Here is a 21,558-nt window from a genome sequence, read left to right on the forward strand (position 1 = left end):
CCTGAGGGCTGCCCATGTTTCAGGTCTGGTAACTCTCCATTTCTGAACCATCTCTTCCTTTCCCTATCCCTCAGTTCATTTTCTAAGCCTGCTTTGATGTTCAGGGCTCCTAGCTTGTCATAAATATGCTTGTTTCACTTGTTTTGTCAGGTCTTTATTGTAAGAGGGCTCCCCAGAAGTGTCCCTATTCCACCTTCTTGGCTCTGCCCCAGAGTGGTATATTTTAAATGGTATCGAATCAAGATCCAGAGCCGTGGCGGTGCAGTTGTTAAGGGTTCAGCTGCTGACCAAAAGGCCAGCAGTCAGCTTCTCCTTGGAAACCCTATGAGGCAGCTTTACTCAGTTATAGTATTGCTCGGAGTCTGAATTGACTCGAAGGCCATGGGTTTGGTTTTGATTGACAGGTTATAGGGTCACTATGAGTGGGAATTGTCTTCTCAGCAATTTTTTTTAACTTTTTTTTTTTTTTTTTGGTTTTAATCCAGACCCAATTGGTGCCCTGGAGGTGCAGTTGTTAAGAGCTTGGCTGCTAACCAAAAAGGCAGTAGATTGGATCCAACAGCTGCTCCTTATAAAACCCTATGGGGCAGTGTTACTCTGTCTTATAATGTCCTAATGAGTTGGAATTGACTCCACGGCAACAGGTTATTATTTTTTTTTTTTAAATCAAGATACTAGTGGTATAATTTATGGCATTCCCAGTAGCATTTCTACAATAAATACAATTGGATATTTGCTATTATTTTATCATATAGTGTACATGACAATTGGTAGATACCCAGTACATTGTTTTGACTCAAAATAGCTGAGGGGCAATATTTTGAATCCATTTAAAAAAAACATCAATGATAGTTAATTTACCATTAGTTAGACATCTTTTCTTTAAATATTTACTAATCCTAATAGAATGAGGCATGCTATTATTGTTTTCTTAATCCTGAAAATACTCATGATGTAACATAATGTCTAGATCAACGTGGGTAGAAGAGTAAGAATAAGAAAAAAATCCAAGGGAAAGACAGCACACTGTACAGGAGAGGTCAGCACAATGGGTCTAAACCAAAAGCAAAGAAGTTTCCTGAATAAGCTGAATGCTTTGAAGGCCAGTGTAGCAGGGGCAGGGGTCTAGAGACCATGGTTTCAGGGAACATCTAAGTCAATTGGCATAATAAAATCTATTAAGAAAACATTCTGCATCCCACTTTGAAGAGTGGTGTCTGGGGTCTTAAACACGAGCAATTGGCCATCTAGGATGCATCAATTGGTCTCAACCCACCTGGATCAAAGGAGAATGAACACCAAGGACACAGTCAATTACAAGCCCAAGAGACAGAAAGGGCCACATGAACCAGCGACTACATCATCCTGAGACCAGAAGAATGAGATGGTGCCCAGCTACAACCAATGACTGCCCTGACAGGGAACACAACAGAGGACCCCTGAGGGAGCAGGAGAGCAGTGGGATGCAGACCCCAAGTTCTTGTAAAAAGAGCAGATTTAATGGTCTGACTGAGACTAGAAGGACCCTGGTGGTCATGGCCCCCAGACCTTCTGTTGGCCCAGGACAGGAAGCATTCCCAAAGCCAACTCTTCAGACATGGATTGGACTGGACAATGGGTTGGAGAGGGATGCTGGTGAGGAGTGAGATTCTTGGATCAGGTGGACACTTGAGACTATGTTGGCATCTCCTGTCTGGAGGGGAGATGAGAGGGTAGAGGGGGTTAGAAGCTGGTGAAATGGACACGAAAAGAGAGAGCGAAGGGAGAGAGCAGACTGTCTCTTTAGGGGGAGAGTAATTGGGAGTGTGTAGCAAGGTGTATATGGGTTTTTGTGTGAAAGACTGACTTGATTTGTAAACTTTCACTTAAAGCACAATAAAAATTATTAAAAAAAGAACAAAATCAGAATAAACATGGGCAACAAACCATAAAAATCATACATACAAAACTTTGTATTTTGAAGGAGGAATACATTTTAAGGCAATGCATGAAAGCAATTAGAATAGATACTTTTAGAAGAAAAAGAAATGACTCAGAATAGGGAATTAAAGTTAAAAAAAAAAGTAAGAATAATATGAAGCAATGGAGTAGCTTTTCACTGGCTAATAGTAGTATACCATGACCCATGTTCAGTTTATGTTGTGCCTTTCAATTCCAAGAAAAAGAATTGTATGTATATGTCATTTTAATTTGGTTTGTCTTTTTATATATACGCATACACATTCAACTCAATTCAGTAATGACAAAACTTTCTAAAAAGATTTTGGATTATAAAATGACCCCCTTCGCAGGTGAATTGGTGCTATTTACCAAGGAAGGTATTTCTTTGTGATTGATTTACAGGCAATAATCCAGTTTGCCAGTTTGTGGCTGACAGAATACTTGTTTGTGTGGGTTACATAAACCAGTATTTTAAGCAATAGTGTCCTTTCTCAAAGCAAATTGAGGGACTGAGTAACAAGGGAAATAATACACAAAGAGGATATAGATTTGATGTTTTCATGCACTTTATTTAAATCAGATTGCTGTCTGGAAATGTGGTGGATAATCAAGGTCAAACCAAAGAAGTTTAAACCTCATATTGTTAAAATACGTCCCTGACTGGCTGCCCTCTTCCCTCCTCCCCCATCATTTTTTTTTCTGTGCTGTCTATTGCTGTCTCAAATTCCCTGATTTTTTCACCTTTAATAGCTTAATCTGCCATTAATCACATCCAATAAGATTGGCATTTCAAATAATTATTTATCTCATTATATTAATATCTCCCTTTGAATAATTAAGAGTATTTATTTAAAAAAAAAATTGGCTTCGAGTCAATTCCAACTCAAGCAACCCTATAGGAAAGAGAACTGCCCATAGGGTATTCAAGGAGTGGCTGGTGGATTCAAACTGCAAACCTATTTGTTGACAGCCAGCTCTTAACTACTGTGCCAGCAGGGTTCTATACTTATAATAGTTGTTTTAAAGTTCTTATATGCTAATTTCATCATCATATAATTCTGGATCTGATTCTATAGGTAGGTATTTAAACAAGTCATTGCTCATGTTTTTTACCTCTTAATATATCAAGTAAAAATTTGTATTGCATTCCAGACCTTCTAATTTTTATGCACTCAATGTTTTCCTTAAAGAGTGTTCTGGCCAGCAGTTGAGTTATTTGTGGATAAGCTTCATCATTCTGAAGTTTGTTTTTATTATTCGTTGGGAAAGCCTAGAGTAGCACTTATGCGAGGGCTCATTTTGCCCTACAGCTAGGATGTGTCCTTGTTGGGGTCTGCAGAGAATGCTCTGCACCTTCAACAAGGTCTCCTAATTCTGAGTCAGAGCTCAGTTCCTCTTGCTATGACAACTGTCCAGTCTACAGCTTTCCAGTTGTTCTTTATCCAGTCTCACTCACAGAGTTTCACCTATGGTTAGTATTCAGCAACAGACTTAAACATTCACTTATGAAGATTTATGGAATTTTCTCTGCATAGCTCTTTCCTCTCCAGTATTCTCTTCCCAAACTTCCAGCCTCCTCAGTCTTCCTGAATTCCAAGTCTCTCTTCTCTACTCAGTGATAATGTCATGCTCTGTTTGGGCTTCCCTTCCGTATACTGTGGCTTAGAAAGCCCTTCAAGGCAGAAAGCCATAGCAATAATAGATCTCACTTCATTTTTTTTTTTTTTCCTTTCTTTCTTTTAGGGATTATATTCCTTCACTGCAAGTTGTCCAATGTCCTAATAAATTTCTTTCATATATTCTGTCCAATTTTCTAGTTGTTTACATTGATAGTACAAGTTTAGTCCCAGTTACTCTCTTGTATCTAGAAGCAGAAATCTCTTATGATTTATTTGACTTTGACAAAAAATACTTAGTTTCTTTTAAACATGTGAATAATTTATAAGATGCCTGTGACGATTACATTAGAGAACGCAGGGATTGCAACATCACCACTACAGTTATCTTCTTGCTAGACAACACTAACTATATTTAAAATATAGAAACTTATAAAACATAACATTTTTCCAAAAGGGAGGAGGAAATCCTTTTAAAAAGAAATGTACACGAAAGTAATGTACATATAAATGTACATATCACAGGTAAAATGTGCCTAAATTTGCAAATGAAGGGAAATAACAAAGCAAGGCCCTGAAGTTCAGGTAGAAAAGAATATGTCTTTCCCTGAAACAAAATCAAAATGGTTCAGCAAGAGCTTATGACTGGCAAGTGTTCTAGACTTCTAGAATTAGAATACCTGAGCACAGAGGATCCTGAAATTTCGAGGTGGAGAAACCAGGAATCTGAGTCACAGATACAGGCAATTTTGTCCTTCAAAGAAATCACAGAGGAGTCTTGAGCACCAACTTACTCCATTATGTTTTGCCGCAGCTGTATTTTTAGCTATTTTCCAACCCTCTGTTTTACAAATCAAGGTAGATATTTATGTGAATTATGGAATTTTCTATATTCTTTAGGTAGGGACACTGATGGTGAGTACATCTCTCAGCTTTGTTCATGCCCCTGCCCCCAAACACAAACATGAGTAAACACAAGATTTACTTGATACTTCAGAAGTGCAGCCTTGGGGAATCCCTGCTTGCTTTTTCCCCCTCCACCTTTTCATATTTTAGATTACACGCCCTGATCCAGATCCTGCACCATCTCAGGCTCCTCTGTTAATCCCAACCTCTGACAAAATTCCACAAGTGGCTCGTTGTAGGTGTAAACAAAAAGGTCATCGGACCTGGAAATGGATATTGTGAAGAAAGGTCCTAGACAAAGCCCTGCGGTGACAGACCTCACAGGCTTAATAACCTCTGTGAAATCAAATGTAGCTACTTAAATGTTTTGCAGGTATGACACTGAATTACTCTAAAGAAATTCTGAAAAAAAATATTGAAGAACATGTGAAGAGCTAAAGGACTGTGGATAGGCAAATGCTGCCCTCATTTCCAAATATAGGGAGAAAGTAGATGCCATGAACTGATAAGCTGTCTATGAAAAAGATAAATTCATGGCTTACTATCTCCATAAAAAAAAATAAAATACGGAAACGAGGACAGAAAATTCTCATGGATTAAATTAAGGAATTATCCTCAGAGAGGATAAACAAACCAGTAGGAAATATGAAAAAATAAGAAAAGAATAACTTTTCAAAAAGTAGACTGTGCTCAATAGTGTCCAACTCTGTAGAGTAAATAAATGAAATGAGGCTAAGTAGTACCTCCTGGATTTATAGTATTACTGCCAACATTACTAAGAGCAAGTTCTCATTCCATTGAACTTAGCAATAATTGTGGGCAAGGGAAGGGAAGGTAGAAAATATTGTTCCTTGTGCAAAAGTTTGTTTTTAAATGATGGACACAGATGTGTTGAGGGAATATTCTGGGGGAATGTGAGAGAGTATGTAAGCAAGGGAAAACTGAAAGAAACTTTAACATGTTTATTGCTTGCAATAAATAAGCCACAGGAATGTATTCAATCTTTCATGCAATAAATATGTATTGAATGCCTATTAAGTTTCAGACACATTCTTAGACGCTCTGTTCAGAAACCGGTATTAAGTGTTTAAGATTTCAGAGGTAACACCATTGTGAAGGCGGCAAGTTGATTGCACTGGAGTTGCTGTGAATATTACTGGCTTGAGATAGTCAAGAACTTGGACATCTTTAGTTCTCTTTTTCTTTTTCTGCCACCAAGACTGAAACAACTATTTGAAGTGTCCTAGCCATTTCCTCAACCGCATAATTAATTTGCTGAGAATAAGTTTAGCTATGGTACTTTTAAGGGGCCCTGGTGGTACAGTGGTTAAGAACTCAGCTGCTAACTGAAAGGTCTGCAGTTTGAACCCACCAGATGCTCGCTCTGAGGGACGTAGATGTGACAGTCAGCTTCTGTAAAGGTTACAGCCTTGGAAACATATGGGGCAGTTCTACTCCTTCCGACTCAGAATTAACGCTATTGCAATCGATTTTTGTGATACTTTATAATGGTTCACGCATTTATTCATGTATTTAACATATTACATATGTGTGTGTATATATATACATATATATGTTAAGGGCTGTTTCAGCTTAGTATATATAGCAGCAAACACATAAAAATGAAAATGAGAAACAGGCAAAAATCCTTGACCTGAATGAGTTCTTTTTGGAAGGTAAGTACACAAAAGAAATTAGGAAAACGTATACTACCTGTCAGATGCTAATAAGTTCTATGGTAAAGGACAAAGGAGGGAAAGAGGTAAAGGTGCAAAGGATAATTTAAAATACGAGTGTCAGGAAACCATTTATAGGTGTGATATTTGAGCTAAGCCTGAAGGAAAGGAAGGAACAAGTCCTTAGGCTCTCTGGCAAATGAATATTCCAGGAAAAGGAAAAAAAAATCCTAAGGGCAGAATGTGCCTGGATAGAATGAGAAGCAATCAGAAGGCCAGTATGCCTACAGGGCATGAGAAGGGGGAAGATTATAGGAGATGAGGTCAGATAGCAGTAGGATACCAGGATTTTATGGATCCTTGAAAGCTGTAGCTGTTGCAGCCCTGGTGGTATAGTGGTTAAGGGCTTGGCTGCCAACCGAAAGGTCAGCAGTTTGAATCTTCCAGCCACCCCTTGGAAAACCCTATGAGGCAGTTCTACTCTGTCCTATAGGGTCACCATGAGTCGATAGCAAAGGAGTTTTAAGAGCTATTGCGAGGACTTTGGCTTTTATTCTGAGTTAGGTGGAGTAGACTGCAACAAATTGATCTGTATTGTTTAAAAGGGTTTCCTTGAAAACTATTTTGAAAATAAATGAATTCATATGAATTCTTCATGTTATCACTCTTTAAACAATGGTCACATGCTCTACCAAAGCGACTTCCTCTCCTTTTTTCCTCAGGCACCAAAACCTATGAATTTAAAACTAAATCAAGCTGATCTTCTATAGTAAGTTAGGGCAGCAATTAAATATGGTTGTGAGGTTAGAAGAGTATTTTTCAAATAGTAGAGAATTGAACATATTTAGATGTTATTTAGAAGGAACAAGTTGAAAAATAGGTAGGGAGATTAACGAATATGGTGAGATCTCTCAAAAAGTGGGAGTGATGTAGTCCAGTGTATGAGTAGAGAGCCTTAATGAGTAAACAAGAATCACTTTTTCATTGTAATAGAAGGAAAGAAAGTTGGGTGCAGATTTAGTTCTGTGTGGTTTTATTCAGGGCATTGGTGGCTCAGTGGTAGAATTCTCATCTTCCATGCAGGAGACCAGGGTTTGATTCTTCGGCAGCACAACTCGTGTGTAGACACCGTCCCTCAGGGGAGGCTTGAGTGTTCTTATGATGCTAAACAGTTTTCACAGAGCTCCCAGACTAAGACTGACTAGGAAGAAAGGCCTGGTGATCTACTTTTGAAAATCAGCTAATGAAAATCCTATGGAGCACAACATTCAGATTCAGTTACTCATAGGCTCCCCATGACTTGAGGGCTGACTCCATGACACCTAACAACAACAACATATTTATTCAGGAGACACCAAGGGAGAATAAGGGTCCGTCTTAGATTTCAGCCTAACTTGATTATTCATTCTTGTCTGAGCAGGAAAATACTTTCTTCTTGGCTCTGTTAAAACTTTAGATTTTGTACTGGTAAAGCCAGCACAACTTGTCTAAGGCAAGGTCATGGAAGCTCCATAGACACATCCAAATACCCTAAGGGACTAAATTACTGGGCTGGGGACTGCAGGGACCATGGTCTCAGGGGACATCTACCTCAGTTGGCATAACACAGCTTATAAAGAAAATGGTCTATGTTCCACTTTAGTGAGTAGAGCCTGGGGTCTGAAAAGCTTGTGAGCGGCCATCTAAGATGGTCCACTGGTCTCTCCATTATCTATACAACATTCAAGTATCAAATACATCCTCCTTAAAGTTAGTAATAAGATAAAGATGGCTATTATCAGTAATATTTTTAATATTTTCAGACTATTCAATATGACAAATTCAGTGAATGAAAAGTTAAATTGCTTGTGGATAATATTATTGCTTGACCCCATAACCCAAGAGACTTGAACAACAACCACAAAATGATAATAATGGCAACCAAATCATTAGAACTGATATGAGAGGTCAATAAGATAGCTGGTTGCAAAATAAAAAGGAAAATTGAGTCACTTTCCTTTTTATCTTTGAGAAGAAGTTTTTAAAAATACCTTGGAAATTCATATCATTTTTAATATATGCAGAAATCATAAAATAACCAAAAGTAAATTTAACAAACAGAGTACTTAAATACAAACTACTAAAAGACTTCATAATGAACTGTGAAAAAAAGTCACATATGTGGAGAAGCACACCATACTTACAAATGAGAAGACAATGTCTCAAACACCCAAGGTGCCCCTAAGCTTTTATATAAGCCTCCAACATGGTTCATTTGAAGATTCCAAATTGCAATCAAAATTTTGAAAAGGTACAATGGAAAGAATGTAATTCAATTAATTCTAAAACTGTCTTCAATTACATACACATAATTGGCCAAATGGGCATGACATATGGCTGCCTTCTAGAACAGATTAATTTAAATTAAAAGAGAAAAATCAAATACAATTTAGACTGAGAGAGATAATGTATTAGTGCTCCTCTACTTTGAAAGAAAAGCAAGTATAATATACAAAAAGATAAAAAGAAAAAAGAAGGAAGATGAGACAGAGAAAGAGACAGAGATTCCGTTAGAAGATTAAAGATTCAATTAAAAGGAGCATTCAAGGGAAGAACAAAGGCCTAATCTCTTCACGCATCATAACCTCTGGAAAAGGGTGAACAATTCTCTCAATCAGATCAAATACAGGAGGGAGTCGTGCTATGGCCTTGTATATGAAAAATATTACTCATATAAATTCAGAGAGAGGAATACTGTGCTGTGGGCAAATTAAAGGCCTCGATTCAATTTATTGATCTAAGTCTAGGACAACTGACTGGCAAAAGTGTTCAGGTTTATCATAACCCTGTGCCCTAGTGTATGGAGAATGGATTATTTTGTAGTCAAGTACTAGCAAGTATATTAGCTTTTTCTTTTTTTGCAGATGTTTGATTCAATAAATTACCTCCCATGGCTTTCACAATCTACTGTTTTTCTGGTTATTAGAGCTTCACATGCTCTAGTTTCGTTGAACTTCTATTCCAAATCCATACTAAAGCTTTTTCTTAGCTCCTGGTTTATTTTCTTATTTTACCTAAATTTTTTACATTAAGGTATTTTTCTAATTACGTCAATAAATGCACAGATCATAGAGTCCCAATAACATTCTAATATACGGATTTATATATTTACACACATATGTACATACATATGAAAACCCTGGTGGTGTAGTGGTTAAGTGCTATAGCTGCTAACCAAAGGGTCGGCAGTTTGAGTCCACCAGGCACTCCTTGGAAACTCTATGAGGCAGTTCAACTCTGTCCTATAGTGTCGCTATGAGTCAGAATTGACTCAACGGTGCTGGTTTTTTTTTTTTTTTTTTTGGTATACATACATACATATATTTAAATTTTATTTTTGTAAAAGAGATAGATGATAACCCAATCAAAATATGTGTAGTAAAGATTAATATTATCCTGACTGACAGATGTACAATGTTTTAAACCCCAAAGTCCTACTCAAGGAGTGTTCAGTTGTAGATAAGTCTTCTCTCCAAGCTCAGCCTTTTTACATACATGTACACAAAGCTAAGGAGGTTCAGCACCCAGCTAGCCTGGCTGTCTGCTATGACCACCTCACTGAGCCTGCTGCCTCTCTTCAACTCAGGCTTATGCAATTCTGAACAAAACTATGGAGCAGGTATGGCATAATACACACTGGCATGAACAGAGTTCCAATTTATTACCTTTAGCTCCCTTGAAGGTATAAACATAGAGCTCACTTACTTTTGGACATGTCATCAGGAAAAACCAATTGCCAGAGAAGGACATCATGTTTGGTAAAGTAGAGGATCAGTGAAAACAAGGAAAGAGCTCAATGACATGAACTGACACAATAGCCTCAACAAAGGGCCCAAATATATCAAAGGTCATGGAGACAGCACAGGGCTGGGCACCACTTCGTTCTTTTATACATAAGGCTGCCAAGACTTGGAGCCAACTCAGTGGGAACTAACAATAATAACAAGAGCATAGTTCCTGGCAAATACAGACTCATTCATTTAGCCACTTAATATATACTAGTTTTTTTTAGTCATGCCTTGTGCCTCACAATATGTTGGACTTAGAAATACAAAGATAAATATATATCTAGTGCTTTCAAACACAACACGTTCTAGTATTAGCTACACAAACATCTAAATAAATAAACACATAATTATGTGTGTTATGATAATACAGTGAATGTGGTTCAAGGAATAGGGAGAGATTAGTTCTATTTTAAGTTTTAGTTTGGCTGATAGAAATATGTCACTGCTATGAAAAATAAAATAATGAAAAAGTAATGAATCAATCAATTATCTCACCAATTGGCTAACATTCAGTTGAGAAACCCACTCTGTATATCAAATAGCAGCTGTATTGTGATTCCTAGAGTATTCGAGCCCTGTGTGTCAGTGCTAGAAAATGTGGTGGCACTGGATACACAAAGGAAAATCTGAAATTAATCTATAAACCAAATTTTACCTTTAGGAACACCCCAGGCTAGAAAATGTTATTTATTATGTATTAGATGATTACCACTATAGACAAGAAACTTGCAGATGCTCTGACATAATTAGAAAAATATCTTAGACAGATATTTAAGAGGAAAGTAGTAATTAGCCCAAATCAAAGACTTGATTAAAACAAGTGATGGATAAAAAATAACAGAAGGCACCAAGCTAAGTAAAAACTCAGAATTAGATATAAATTTCTCCACTATCTTTGCAGAAAACATACTCTGGTCTAGATAATGAGAAATACTAATACTGAACATTAGTGAGCAACCAGTTTCTTCTTTCCTGTTTTTTGTTTGTATTTCCTCTATCTAATTTCAGTTGTCCTGGATCAGCTTGGACATTTCTTTCCATGGAAGAGATGTATGACACTGTCTCGATTCTGTTTTGTTTTTAATCCATAAACAATAGGGTTCAGAGTTGGGGGGAGAAGCAAATATAGATTAGCCACAATGATGTGGAGAGAAGGAGGAACAGTGTGTCCCCCAAAACGATGAGTAAAGAAAGTGAAGAATGCTGGAACATAGGTGATAATGATGGCAGATATATGAGCAGTGCAGGTGCTGAAGGCCTTCTGACGAGCCTCTGCTGATGAGAGGCTGACCACAGCCCGGAGGATCATAGTGTAAGACACAGAGATACAGCAGATGTCAAATACTCCAATCAAAAGAGCAACCATCAGGCCATAGATGACATTGACCTTGATGCTGGCACAGGATAACTTTACCACAGACATGTGGTCACAATATGTATGGGAGATAATATTGCTTTGGCAGAAGGGCAAACGTTTGACCAAGAATGGGAAAGGAATCATCAACATCACACCCCTTAGGAAGGTGGCAAGCCCAGCTTTGGCAATGACAGGGTTAGTGAATATATTAACATAACGCAATGGGTAGCAAATGGCCACATAGCGGTCCAGAGCCATGAGCATGAGGACACCAGACTCCACACCTGTGAACCCATGGACAAAGAACATCTGGACTAAGCAGCCATTGAAGTTAATTTCCTTGAGATTGAACCAGAAGATACAGAGTGCATTGGGTAGAGTGGTGGTGCAGGTGAAGAAGTCAATGAGGGAGAGCATGGCCAGGAAACAGTACATGGGATGATGTAAGGATTCCTCAGAGCGTATGAGGTACACAAGGCCAAGGTTACCCACAAGGGATATAATATACATTGCACAGAGAGGAAGGGAGATCCATTTGTGTACTTTTTCCAGACCAGGAATGCCATTAAGAATAAAAGATTCTGGTGCCACATATGAATTGTTAGAAATCAGCATAACTAAATACACAGAAGATCTCTTTATTTTTCCTGAAGCCTCTTCCCTGAGAAGGAATTAAGACATAGAAAGCTTGATTCAGAGCTTCTTTGTGAATCCAAACTTAAATTTTGAATAAAATTACGTTCATAATAGTACAAAAATTCAAATAATAATGCATATAAAAATAAACTATTCAATAATTGTGTATCTCAATATTTTAAAAGATTTGCAGTGTAAGGATAATTTTTAAAGCCCATTTACAAAGTTGTTATTGTTTTCTGCCATCAAATAGAAGAAGAAACTGAGACCCAGAGAGATTGCATAAATGTCAAATGTCACAAAACTAGATTTGGGGCTAGAAATGGTATTCATATATGACACAAAATGCATGCAGTATATTTAACTGTCTGTCCTGACTGGACAGAGCACATATTCAGTAATAGAAAGTTATGACTGCATGTGAAGGATCCTCTGAGATTTGTTTATTGCACTAGTTTTTGTTGTTGTTGTTGCAGCAATATGCAATGGGAGACTATGGGTGTTTCTGCCAAATAGAATCTCATTTAAATTTCAGCTCCTTCTATACCAGTTGTGTGACTTGGTGATATTTACTTTGATGTTGAAGCCTCAGTTGTTCATCTATAAAGCAAGGCTAACAATATCCACCTCAAAGATTCCTGAAACATAATCAGAAGTCTATTTCACTCCTAGGATTGTATCCTGGAATAACCCACTGCCGTCGACATATCTACATGTGTATCTGCATTTCTAAGGATTATTATATCCAATATTCCAGGACATTGGAATATTCCAGGATATTGGATATAATAATCCTTAGAAATGCAGATACACATGTAGATAAGTCGAGACAATGGCCATGAAGCTAGAGCTTACTTGGTTGCCCCAAGAAGTAAAACAAGAAATCTCCCTATTACCATTCTTTGTCTTCTGTTTTTACATAATTCTTGAGAAGCAGATTCTCTGGACTTTCCCTTTGTTCTCTCTCTGGGAAATATTTCCACTCTCATGACCTCGAGTATAACAAACATACTGATAATTTTCAGGTCACTAATTCTGTAAGTAAGCTATGTCACAACTGATGAGTCCTCTTTCTAAGGCATGCTGGATATTTCTACCATAAATTTCCATACACCAAAAAAACCTAAACCCACTACCATCGAGTCGATTCCGACTCATAGTGACCCTACAGGACAGAGTAGAACTGCTCCATAGAGTTTCTAAGGAGCGCCTGGCAGATTTGAACTGCTGACGTCTTGGTTAGCAGCCGTAGCACTTAACCACTATCCAACCAGTGTTTCCATAAATTTCCAAGGAAACTTTCAATTTACCTTGCCTAAAACTGAACTCATCATTTCAACTTTACCTTCCACCAAAAATATATTCCACCTCCAAGTTCTGTCCTTTGGTAATAGTGCCATCACCCACCACATTATCCAAATTCAAATTTTTTAATCTTCTCTGACGTTCCTTCACTTTATCTTGGGAGTAATTTCTTTATAGCTCAAAATTTCTTCATTGTTACTTCATCCAGACCACCTCAGCATGTCTGTTATCTGTAGTAAATACTCAGGGAATAAGAACTTGTATTTCTAATCCAGGAATATTTCTAATATTAGCCCTTTCTTCCTATACTCACGTATCTCTTTTAAAGACCACCTAGTGACATCCGCCTATTTCTTTTCTTTCCTTCTTGAATTTTTCAGATCTAATTTGTCCTACAACATAATTGCGAAGACTTATTAATCTACTGCTTAATAATATTCAACATCTCTTTACTTTAAGGGTAGGGCTCAATTTCATTGGCTTGGTATACAATAGAGTAAGTTTTAGATTTTATCTTTCCTCTCCAACTCTATTTCTTGCCATTTCCTTAAACTTTCAAAAGTGTCCTGGTTTGGGGATAAATTATGTGGTCACTGTATCTTAGCATTTCATGTTTAAACCTTGATGACTAGTTGCAAATTCAAATATTGTATAGACATACACTTTACATATACTTTTCCTTATTTCAAGCCTATGTTGATCTTGCTCAATTTCTTTCCCTTATTTGCAAATCTCCCTGCCATATACACATCCAGATAAACTGCTATTCACCTCAAACACTAAGATATAAAGTCACTTCCTATGAGGATAACTGTATATTAGAGTCCAAGGTGAGCTTCCCTGACCCAGGTACAGGATGTTTAATTCACTTTCCCAAAGTTATTAGTGATTGAGAGTCAAATCCAGGTTTTCCTAGATTTCCTCATCTGTTACCCTAAACCAAGTCCTTCATAAAGGCAATTAATGGAGAAATTTTGAGCTATCAAGCAGCGGATCAATCATTTGTAGTTTATTTGCTTTTATGTTTGGTTGGTTGATTTCTGTGGAGGAATTAGGGGCTTCATGTTTCTAACTTGGGGCCTCTATGGCTCCTGCCGCTTACAGTTTCTCCCCTGAGCAGCACTATGGGAAAAGAACAAGGGGATAGTGTTAGATGATTCATACTTTCTCTTCCAAAGGATTGAAGATTTGGTTACAAGTACCATTTACACTTACCCTGAGCCCCTGCACCTTTTTTGCCTGTGGTTCTGGGGAAGTACAAAAGAGACAAAGTCTAGGAAGAATGATGAATGTAAAGTTACAACAAAACCACGGGGAAAGAAATCCCTTCCGACTGAAGGTCTTGCCTTAGTCTTACATCAAGACATTTTCAATAAAATAGACAAACAACATGCTGTAACTAGAAAACAGCACACCACATCTAGACATGATGCATCATCCCAGTACATATCAAACACAATTTCCCTTCCCTCCTCAATGACAGTAGGTTCCGTTACCTGATCCAGGTGTCTAACCCCCCAGGACCTGATGGAAGGGATAGAGTTTGATACTATCTCTGCTGCTTCTTTTGCTGTTTCCTCATCCCACACTAGGCATCCATTTGACACAAAGGGTGTGCCGCACCCATGGTTGCCTTTGGCTGTTGAAAACAGAAAAGAGGTCCTTTTGGATTATCACTTAATCTCAGTCTTCAGAAAAATCAGGATGAATCAGGCACTGCTTAAGAGCTAGGAAAGCCTAGGAGTCTTGCTTTTTAACTTCTTTCATTTCCATGTTGTGCTTCTCTAGTGATGACCGAGATTAGCATTTTTTTTTTTTTTTTTTTTTTAAGAATAAGTCAGGAACAGGACCACGAAATAAAATCCTACCACCTATCTGAACAATCTTCCTGAATTCCCTAGAGAGGAATGTCAGGAAAGAGCTGAATACCGAAAAGAGGGTTCTAGATTCCCTGCTACTGCTTCATCTTCATCTTTTTTCAGAAATATTATATCCAACCCTTTAATAACATGAAGTGCAATCACTGAGCCTGAATGTCTTAAGTGTATGGTCTCTACATTAAGTTAAACGAAATCCCATTAAGCATCTGCATTTTCCAGGAAATGCACTTTTGGCACTTAGCAGAAGCCTTCTTGTGCCTCCACTCTAGTACTTTTAGATTTATCTTGAATATAAATAATCAACCTGCATACAAATTCATATATTTACCCACATGCCTAGGGGAAAGCCACCAATAGTACCATCTGAGTATCTGTACTTCCTAGTTACTATTTAGTTTATGAACTCACTCATATTCTTATAATGAGTCTACCAATTCATAACCATTTATCTGAGACTCAGTACGTTCGATGGTTTGTCCAAAGGTACACAATATTTGTGATCTTTACACAAAACACTGGTGAAACACTTGCCCGTCTCTCTATTTGAAAGTCACCTTTCTTCTCTATGTTGCCCTCATTCTTTCTCCTTCTTTCATGATGATTGTAAGTTGGTGGCCTGGGCCAGAACTATTTGGGTGTTTATCATGTCTCTTTACTGACTTGTGAACTGTTTTAGTGTATGGTTCAAAAAATCTTTCTCCTGTTTTACTCCAAGAATGAGGGAAGTACCTGAATAAAAAACAAAACAAACAAACAAGCACATTTGGTAAGTTGGAGTTGGATCAGCTGACTGCAAGTTGTGTGATCTAATTGAAGAAGTAAAAAGATGTGGGGAAGGGTGGGCTAGTGACTTGGAGAGAAGACAATGTATGTATTCACCCTTCCTTGATTTGGGGGTGCTCAAAATTTTTACTACCTAATTCTCTGTCTCTGGCATTGCACCCTGTATTTGAAAAACAATGAATAAAAACGAAGAGTTCTGTATACTCTGAAGGAAATTTTTTGTGCATCTGACTTGTCCCTTGCCCACACAAGAACACACATCTGTTGCCAGTCCTATCTTTGCTTTTAATGTGAAGTGATCATGATTTTCTTAATTGTTCACACACAGAGACTAGTGAGACATGAAATGCAAAATCCTCTGTACAGCAGTCCTTCTAATCTCTGTGATAATACCGACAGACTGGGACAATTCTAGGACCACTGGTGGTGCAGTGATTAAGACCTATGGCAAGCTATTGCTGCTAATCAAAATGTCAGCAGTTCATATCTACCAGCTGCTCCTTGGAAACCCTATGGGGCAGTTCTTCTCAGTCCTATAGGGTTGCTATGAGTCAGAAATGACTTGACAGAAATGGGTTTGGTTTTGGGTTTTGGGACAATTCTAAACTTTGTCATACAATAAATGTCAGGAAGGTAGAAAATATTCCTTACCCACAATGGAGCTCCAAAGAAGAAAGAATGTGAAGAGTGGTCATGCCAGAGCTAGGGCCCAGAATTCATGCTATGCCAGGTGCACCCTGGCTTCACCTTATAGACCTTGGATCAGAAGTGTTTAGCCCAGCTGTCTTCCCACAGGAAATAGGCATAACCTCTGAAATCCTCAGGAGTCCTGAGTTCTCTCAGTGTGAACAGAGTTTAGGTGCCCCCAGAGAGCACACAGCCCTAAAAGAATGCAGGATGCCAAGTTTCATAGATTTGGGGGCAGGCGGAGATGTGTCTACCATAGTTGGGCTCCAAAAGATGGCAATCCAGAAAGGAACTCCCATGCCAGACAGCCATTTGGAGTAGAAATTGGAATTTTGTCCTTATGCAATTAAAAATAAAGCAAAGATACATAGATGTGTAGGATTAAAAAAAAAAAGAAGTTTTTAGTTGCTTATTATTCTGACCTTCTGAAATAGTAAATGGTCATTGATTAAAATAACATGTACTACTTTACACTCAGAAATACCTGCTATTAGGATTTTGTTACCTCTGTTGTATACATTAAAAAAAAAAAACAGGGTCATAATTTACAGACTATTTCATAACTGTTTGCTTCCACTAATTATACATCATGAATATTTCAACAGTAACTCTTCCTCAACATGAATTCCTCAGTATGAATTCCAAAGTTAGCATAATAGTTAGGACATTGAGTTCAATTTCAACATGTTATTTAACAATAATATTATAATAAATAGAAACATATTCATAATTAATTCCATAAGGAAATGCTGCAACAAAAATTAACTCATTTTAAAGGATTTCTACTGCAAAATTTTCCTCCAGGAATTTTACACCAAAACTTTCTACTCCATGCCCTTAAACAAGGGCAATTGTATATTTCACCTCTTTCACTCAGGTTTCCTAAGCGTAACTGGTCTCCTCTACCTCTGGGAGTATTTTTCGTGCATTGCTTTCATGTTATTTTAGAATTTCCTAAAAATTGTTTTTACCAAATTGTTATTGTTTGTTGTCATTGAATTGGCTACAGTTCATGGTGACATGTACAACAGAACAAATTCTTACCTGGTCCTGCACAGTTCTCACAATTGTTGGTATCCTTGAGTTCATTGTTTTGACCACAGTGTATTTTGAGTCCCTTTTGATCCAGGGGGCTGGTCTTCCAGCACTACATTGGACAATATCCTATTGTGATACATATACTTTTTCGTTGGCTAATTGTTGGAAGTAGATCACTAGGCTTTTCTTCCCAGTCTGTCTTAATCTCGAAATTCCACTAAATCCTGTCCACCATGGGTGACCCTGCTGGTATTTGAAATACTAGTGGCATAGTTTTTAGCATCATAAAAAACTCGCCGTTGAGTAGATTCCGACTCATAGCGACCCTATAGGACAATATAGAACTGGCCTTCGGGGTTTCCAAGGAATAGCCAATGGATTCAAACTGCAGATCTTTTTGGTTAGCAGCTGAGGCCTTAACCACTGTGCCACCAGGGTTCCGAGCAAGGTGCAAACCACCACAGTATGACAAACTGACAGGTGGTGCTTCTCTTTTTTCCTGTTCTTAGCCTTCGCTGATCAGGCTTATTGTACTCTTGCAGTATCTTCAGAGCTGTGGGCATTCTTTCTTTCTTTTCCTAGACTGATGCCACTAACTCTTGAATCCCATATTTCTGTCTACTTTGCTTCATTCCCTAATTTCTCCTGAGTGCATCCTCGCATAACTTGCTAAGAAAAGTTGCTATCCATGTCAATTTTTTTCAAATCTGAATATCTTTACTGCTTTCATAGTTGATTGATTATTAAGTTGGGTACAGAATGTTGGTCTAATGATGTTTATTATTGTAAGTAAAAAACACTGCTCCTTTGTATTCCAGCATTAATACTTAGCAGATGCTGGTAGATATCTTTTTTCATATGCTTAAACGTGCTTTGCTTTTTTTTCATACTTGAACCTCCACCTTTATCAATTTCGCAGGGGTGGGTCCAGGTTTGAGTCTTTTGTAAATAATTTATCTGGGTATTTTGTGGGTTACTTCAATTAAAAAATTTGAATTTAGTTCTAGGAAATATTATTTTATAATTGAGTAAACTATCCACTTTGTTCAGTACGTCTCTCATTTTAGGGTAATCCTAATACATTTGATATCCTGTAATTAAACTTTGTTCTTGGGTGTAATCTTAACAACCAAAAATCAAAGGCATAGCTGACTAATACTGAGGTTGGAAGTTTTAGGTAAAGGAAACTTTATATAATATTTTGTAGGCATGAGTAATTGACAGATAATGTAATTAAGTTAAATCCTTCTTGTCTAAAACAGAGAGGTAGGTAAACTAACTGAAGTTCAAACACAGCTTGAAGTAAAAGGAGTAGTCACCAGAAGAACAGCATCAACGCGCACACACACACACACATACACAGGCACACACACACACCCAGTCAATATTTTAAGAGTCTGTCTCTCAAAAGGAACTAGACAGAAACATTTTAAAGATGGAGGCTTTTTTTTTTAATATATACAATTGTATTGTGTTATCATAAATATTTACAAATATTCACATATTATTTGCACTAAATTGTTTACCTCTCACGGAAACTAAAATACACATATTTTGTAAACCAGAGACAGGCAGTATAGGAGGCAGGGAAGAATCATGTTTCACAATTTACAGAGGTCCGAGTATGTGCTCCAGACATATTCTTTGAAAGAAGTATTTTATTGGAGTACAGAATCCATGCAGAAAAGTGAGCCCATCATACAACTACAGCTTGACGAAATATCACCAACTGGACACACCCTGAACTGCCATACAGGTGAAGGACTAAAGCATTGGCAGGCCCGCAGAGGCACACCTCATATTCTGTCCAATCACTACCTGTTCTCTCATTCTGAAAGGTAAACATTATTCTAATTTTTAACACCCTATGTTACTTTTGCCTGATTTTGAACTTTATACAGATGGAATCATATAGTATACATATTTGGCTCGATGTTATATTTGATTATACCACAATTATTTTATACACTTTGCTGCTGTTGAACATTTCAGTTAATTTTATGTTCTAGGTATTCCAAATATTCTGCTATTAACATCTTTTACAAGACTTTTTGGTGAACACATGTATGATTTGCTACTGGGTACATAGCTGGAGAGACTGTTAGAGAAAGCAGATCAGAACTTCAGAAATAAGAATGAACTGAAAATGGTTTTGGCAGGAGATTGCTGAAATATATTAGCACAGACATTGATGAAAATGGGTTAATTTTGCTAGGAAATTAAAAAAAAAAAAAGGTTCAGCTCCAGTCCTAGTGATCCAGCCATTGGGCTGCAAACTCATACAGGTTGTCATTGAAGGTAGAGTTCTCTGTCCTCGATAATTAAATGCAATGAACTTTGAAGTCCCCTACAAATAAAGAGACTTTGGAGAACATGGGGTTTCAGAAGAGTGGATCTTTGCCTACATGACCATGGTGATACCCTTTTAAAAGAAGTTGAATTATCTGAGTCATGTGAAAATATTTTGAGTGACTAAGTACCTCGTTTCCTTTGCTTGGTTCCTTATTGACTTGGTGATCTCAACCTGGCTAAGAAATCTCCAACTTCACAGAAGGTTCTCTAAATGTTATGAGAAGAAATGTCCTTTCCCTTAAACCTAATGACACATTCACGTATCTGCTTGGTTTTCACTCCGTACACAATAGGGTTCATTGTGGGAGGCATGAGCAGATAGAGATTAGCCATGATAATGTGTATGTGGGGTGGAATGGTATGCCCCCCAAAAAGGTGTGTAAAGAAGGTGAAGAAGGCTGGAACATAGGTGATGACGATGGCACAAATGTGGGCAGTGCAGGTGCTAAAGGCCTTCTGTCGAGCATCTGCTGATGACAGACTCACCACTGCTCGAAGAATCATGGTGTAGGAAATTGTGATGCACAAGATATCAAAACCCCCAATCAGAAGGGCAACCATCAGACCATAGACAGCATTGACCTTGACATTACCACAGGATATCTTCGCCACAGACATGTGGTCACAGTAGGTGTGGGGTATGACATTGCCTCCGCAGTATGGTAGGCGCTTAGTGAGGAAAGTGAAAGGGATAACAAGCACTACACCTCTAAGAAAAGTGATGAGCCCAGCCTTGGCAATGACTGAATTAGTGAGAATAGTGGCATAGTGCAGGGGGTAGCAGATGGCCACAAAGCGGTCCAGGGCCATGAGCATGAGCACCCCAGACTCCATCCCAGTGAACGTGTGGACAAAGAACATCTGGGACAGGCAGGCATTAAAATCAATCTCCTTGAGGTTGAACCACAATATGCAGAGGGTGTTGGGAAGTGTGCTGGTGCACATGAGCACATCTGTGAAGGACAGAAGGGCTAGGAAGATGTACATAGGTCTGTGTAAGGCCTCTTCAGAGTAGATGAGGTACATAAGTCCAAAGTTCCCTGTAATGGCAATGCTGTACATGGTACACAGGGGGAAGGAGATCCACAAATGCACTTCTTCCAGCCCAGGGATGCCATTAAGGATGAACGAAGCTGGGATTAGGCTGGTATCATTTAGAAATGACATAACAACTGTTGGAAGTTCATAGTACAAAAGTTACAGAATTGCATCTGTAAGCAGAAAATAAAATAAAATAGATCAGAGTAACTGACAAGCAAAATTTTCCCCATGATACCGAACTTAACTTTCTTATAGATCAATAACCATACATGCTCTCCTATGTTGAATACGTGGCATATACTATGTTTGGGTCCATGTCTTTGGCATTAGATTTTCACAAGATGAATTAACTTGAGTCCAGCTGATGTGCCTGGATAGGGCCTTTTCTTACAATGTAGTTCATTCCCCAGGCTGAAGTTGGCCACCACCTGAACAACTGGATGACCAAGGATTGATTAAATATTTACTGTCTTCCGGGTGCTCACCACCATAGAGATGTCTATTTTATTCTGA

At 38.0% G+C, this 21,558-nt stretch overlaps 2 protein-coding genes across 2 annotated transcripts; both read right to left on the bottom strand.

Moving 5' to 3' along the window:
- Positions 1-10,984: 10,984 nt before the first annotated feature.
- LOC135232161 (olfactory receptor 52N5-like) lies at positions 10,985-11,938 on the bottom strand. Its single transcript, XM_064289487.1, has one exon. It carries the CDS (start codon positions 11,936-11,938, stop codon positions 10,985-10,987), a length of 954 nt encoding a protein of 317 aa, XP_064145557.1.
- An 8,273-nt stretch (positions 11,939-20,211) lies between these two features.
- Positions 20,212-21,265, bottom strand: LOC135231973 (olfactory receptor 52N1). The gene has a single exon (XM_064289217.1). It carries the CDS (start codon positions 21,169-21,171, stop codon positions 20,212-20,214), a length of 960 nt encoding a protein of 319 aa, XP_064145287.1. The 5' UTR covers positions 21,172-21,265.
- Between the last annotated feature and the right edge of the window lie 293 nt (positions 21,266-21,558).

Source organism: Loxodonta africana, chromosome 7, assembly GCF_030014295.1.
Source record: "Loxodonta africana isolate mLoxAfr1 chromosome 7, mLoxAfr1.hap2, whole genome shotgun sequence".
NCBI classification, from domain to species: Eukaryota; Metazoa; Chordata; class Mammalia; order Proboscidea; family Elephantidae; genus Loxodonta; species Loxodonta africana.

Coding starts and splice junctions, on each gene's coding strand:
- LOC135232161 (XM_064289487.1), bottom strand. CDS start 11,938: ATGCTGATTTCTAACAATTCATATGTGGCACCAGAATCTTTTATTCTT.
- LOC135231973 (XM_064289217.1), bottom strand. CDS start 21,171: ATGTCATTTCTAAATGATACCAGCCTAATCCCAGCTTCGTTCATCCTT.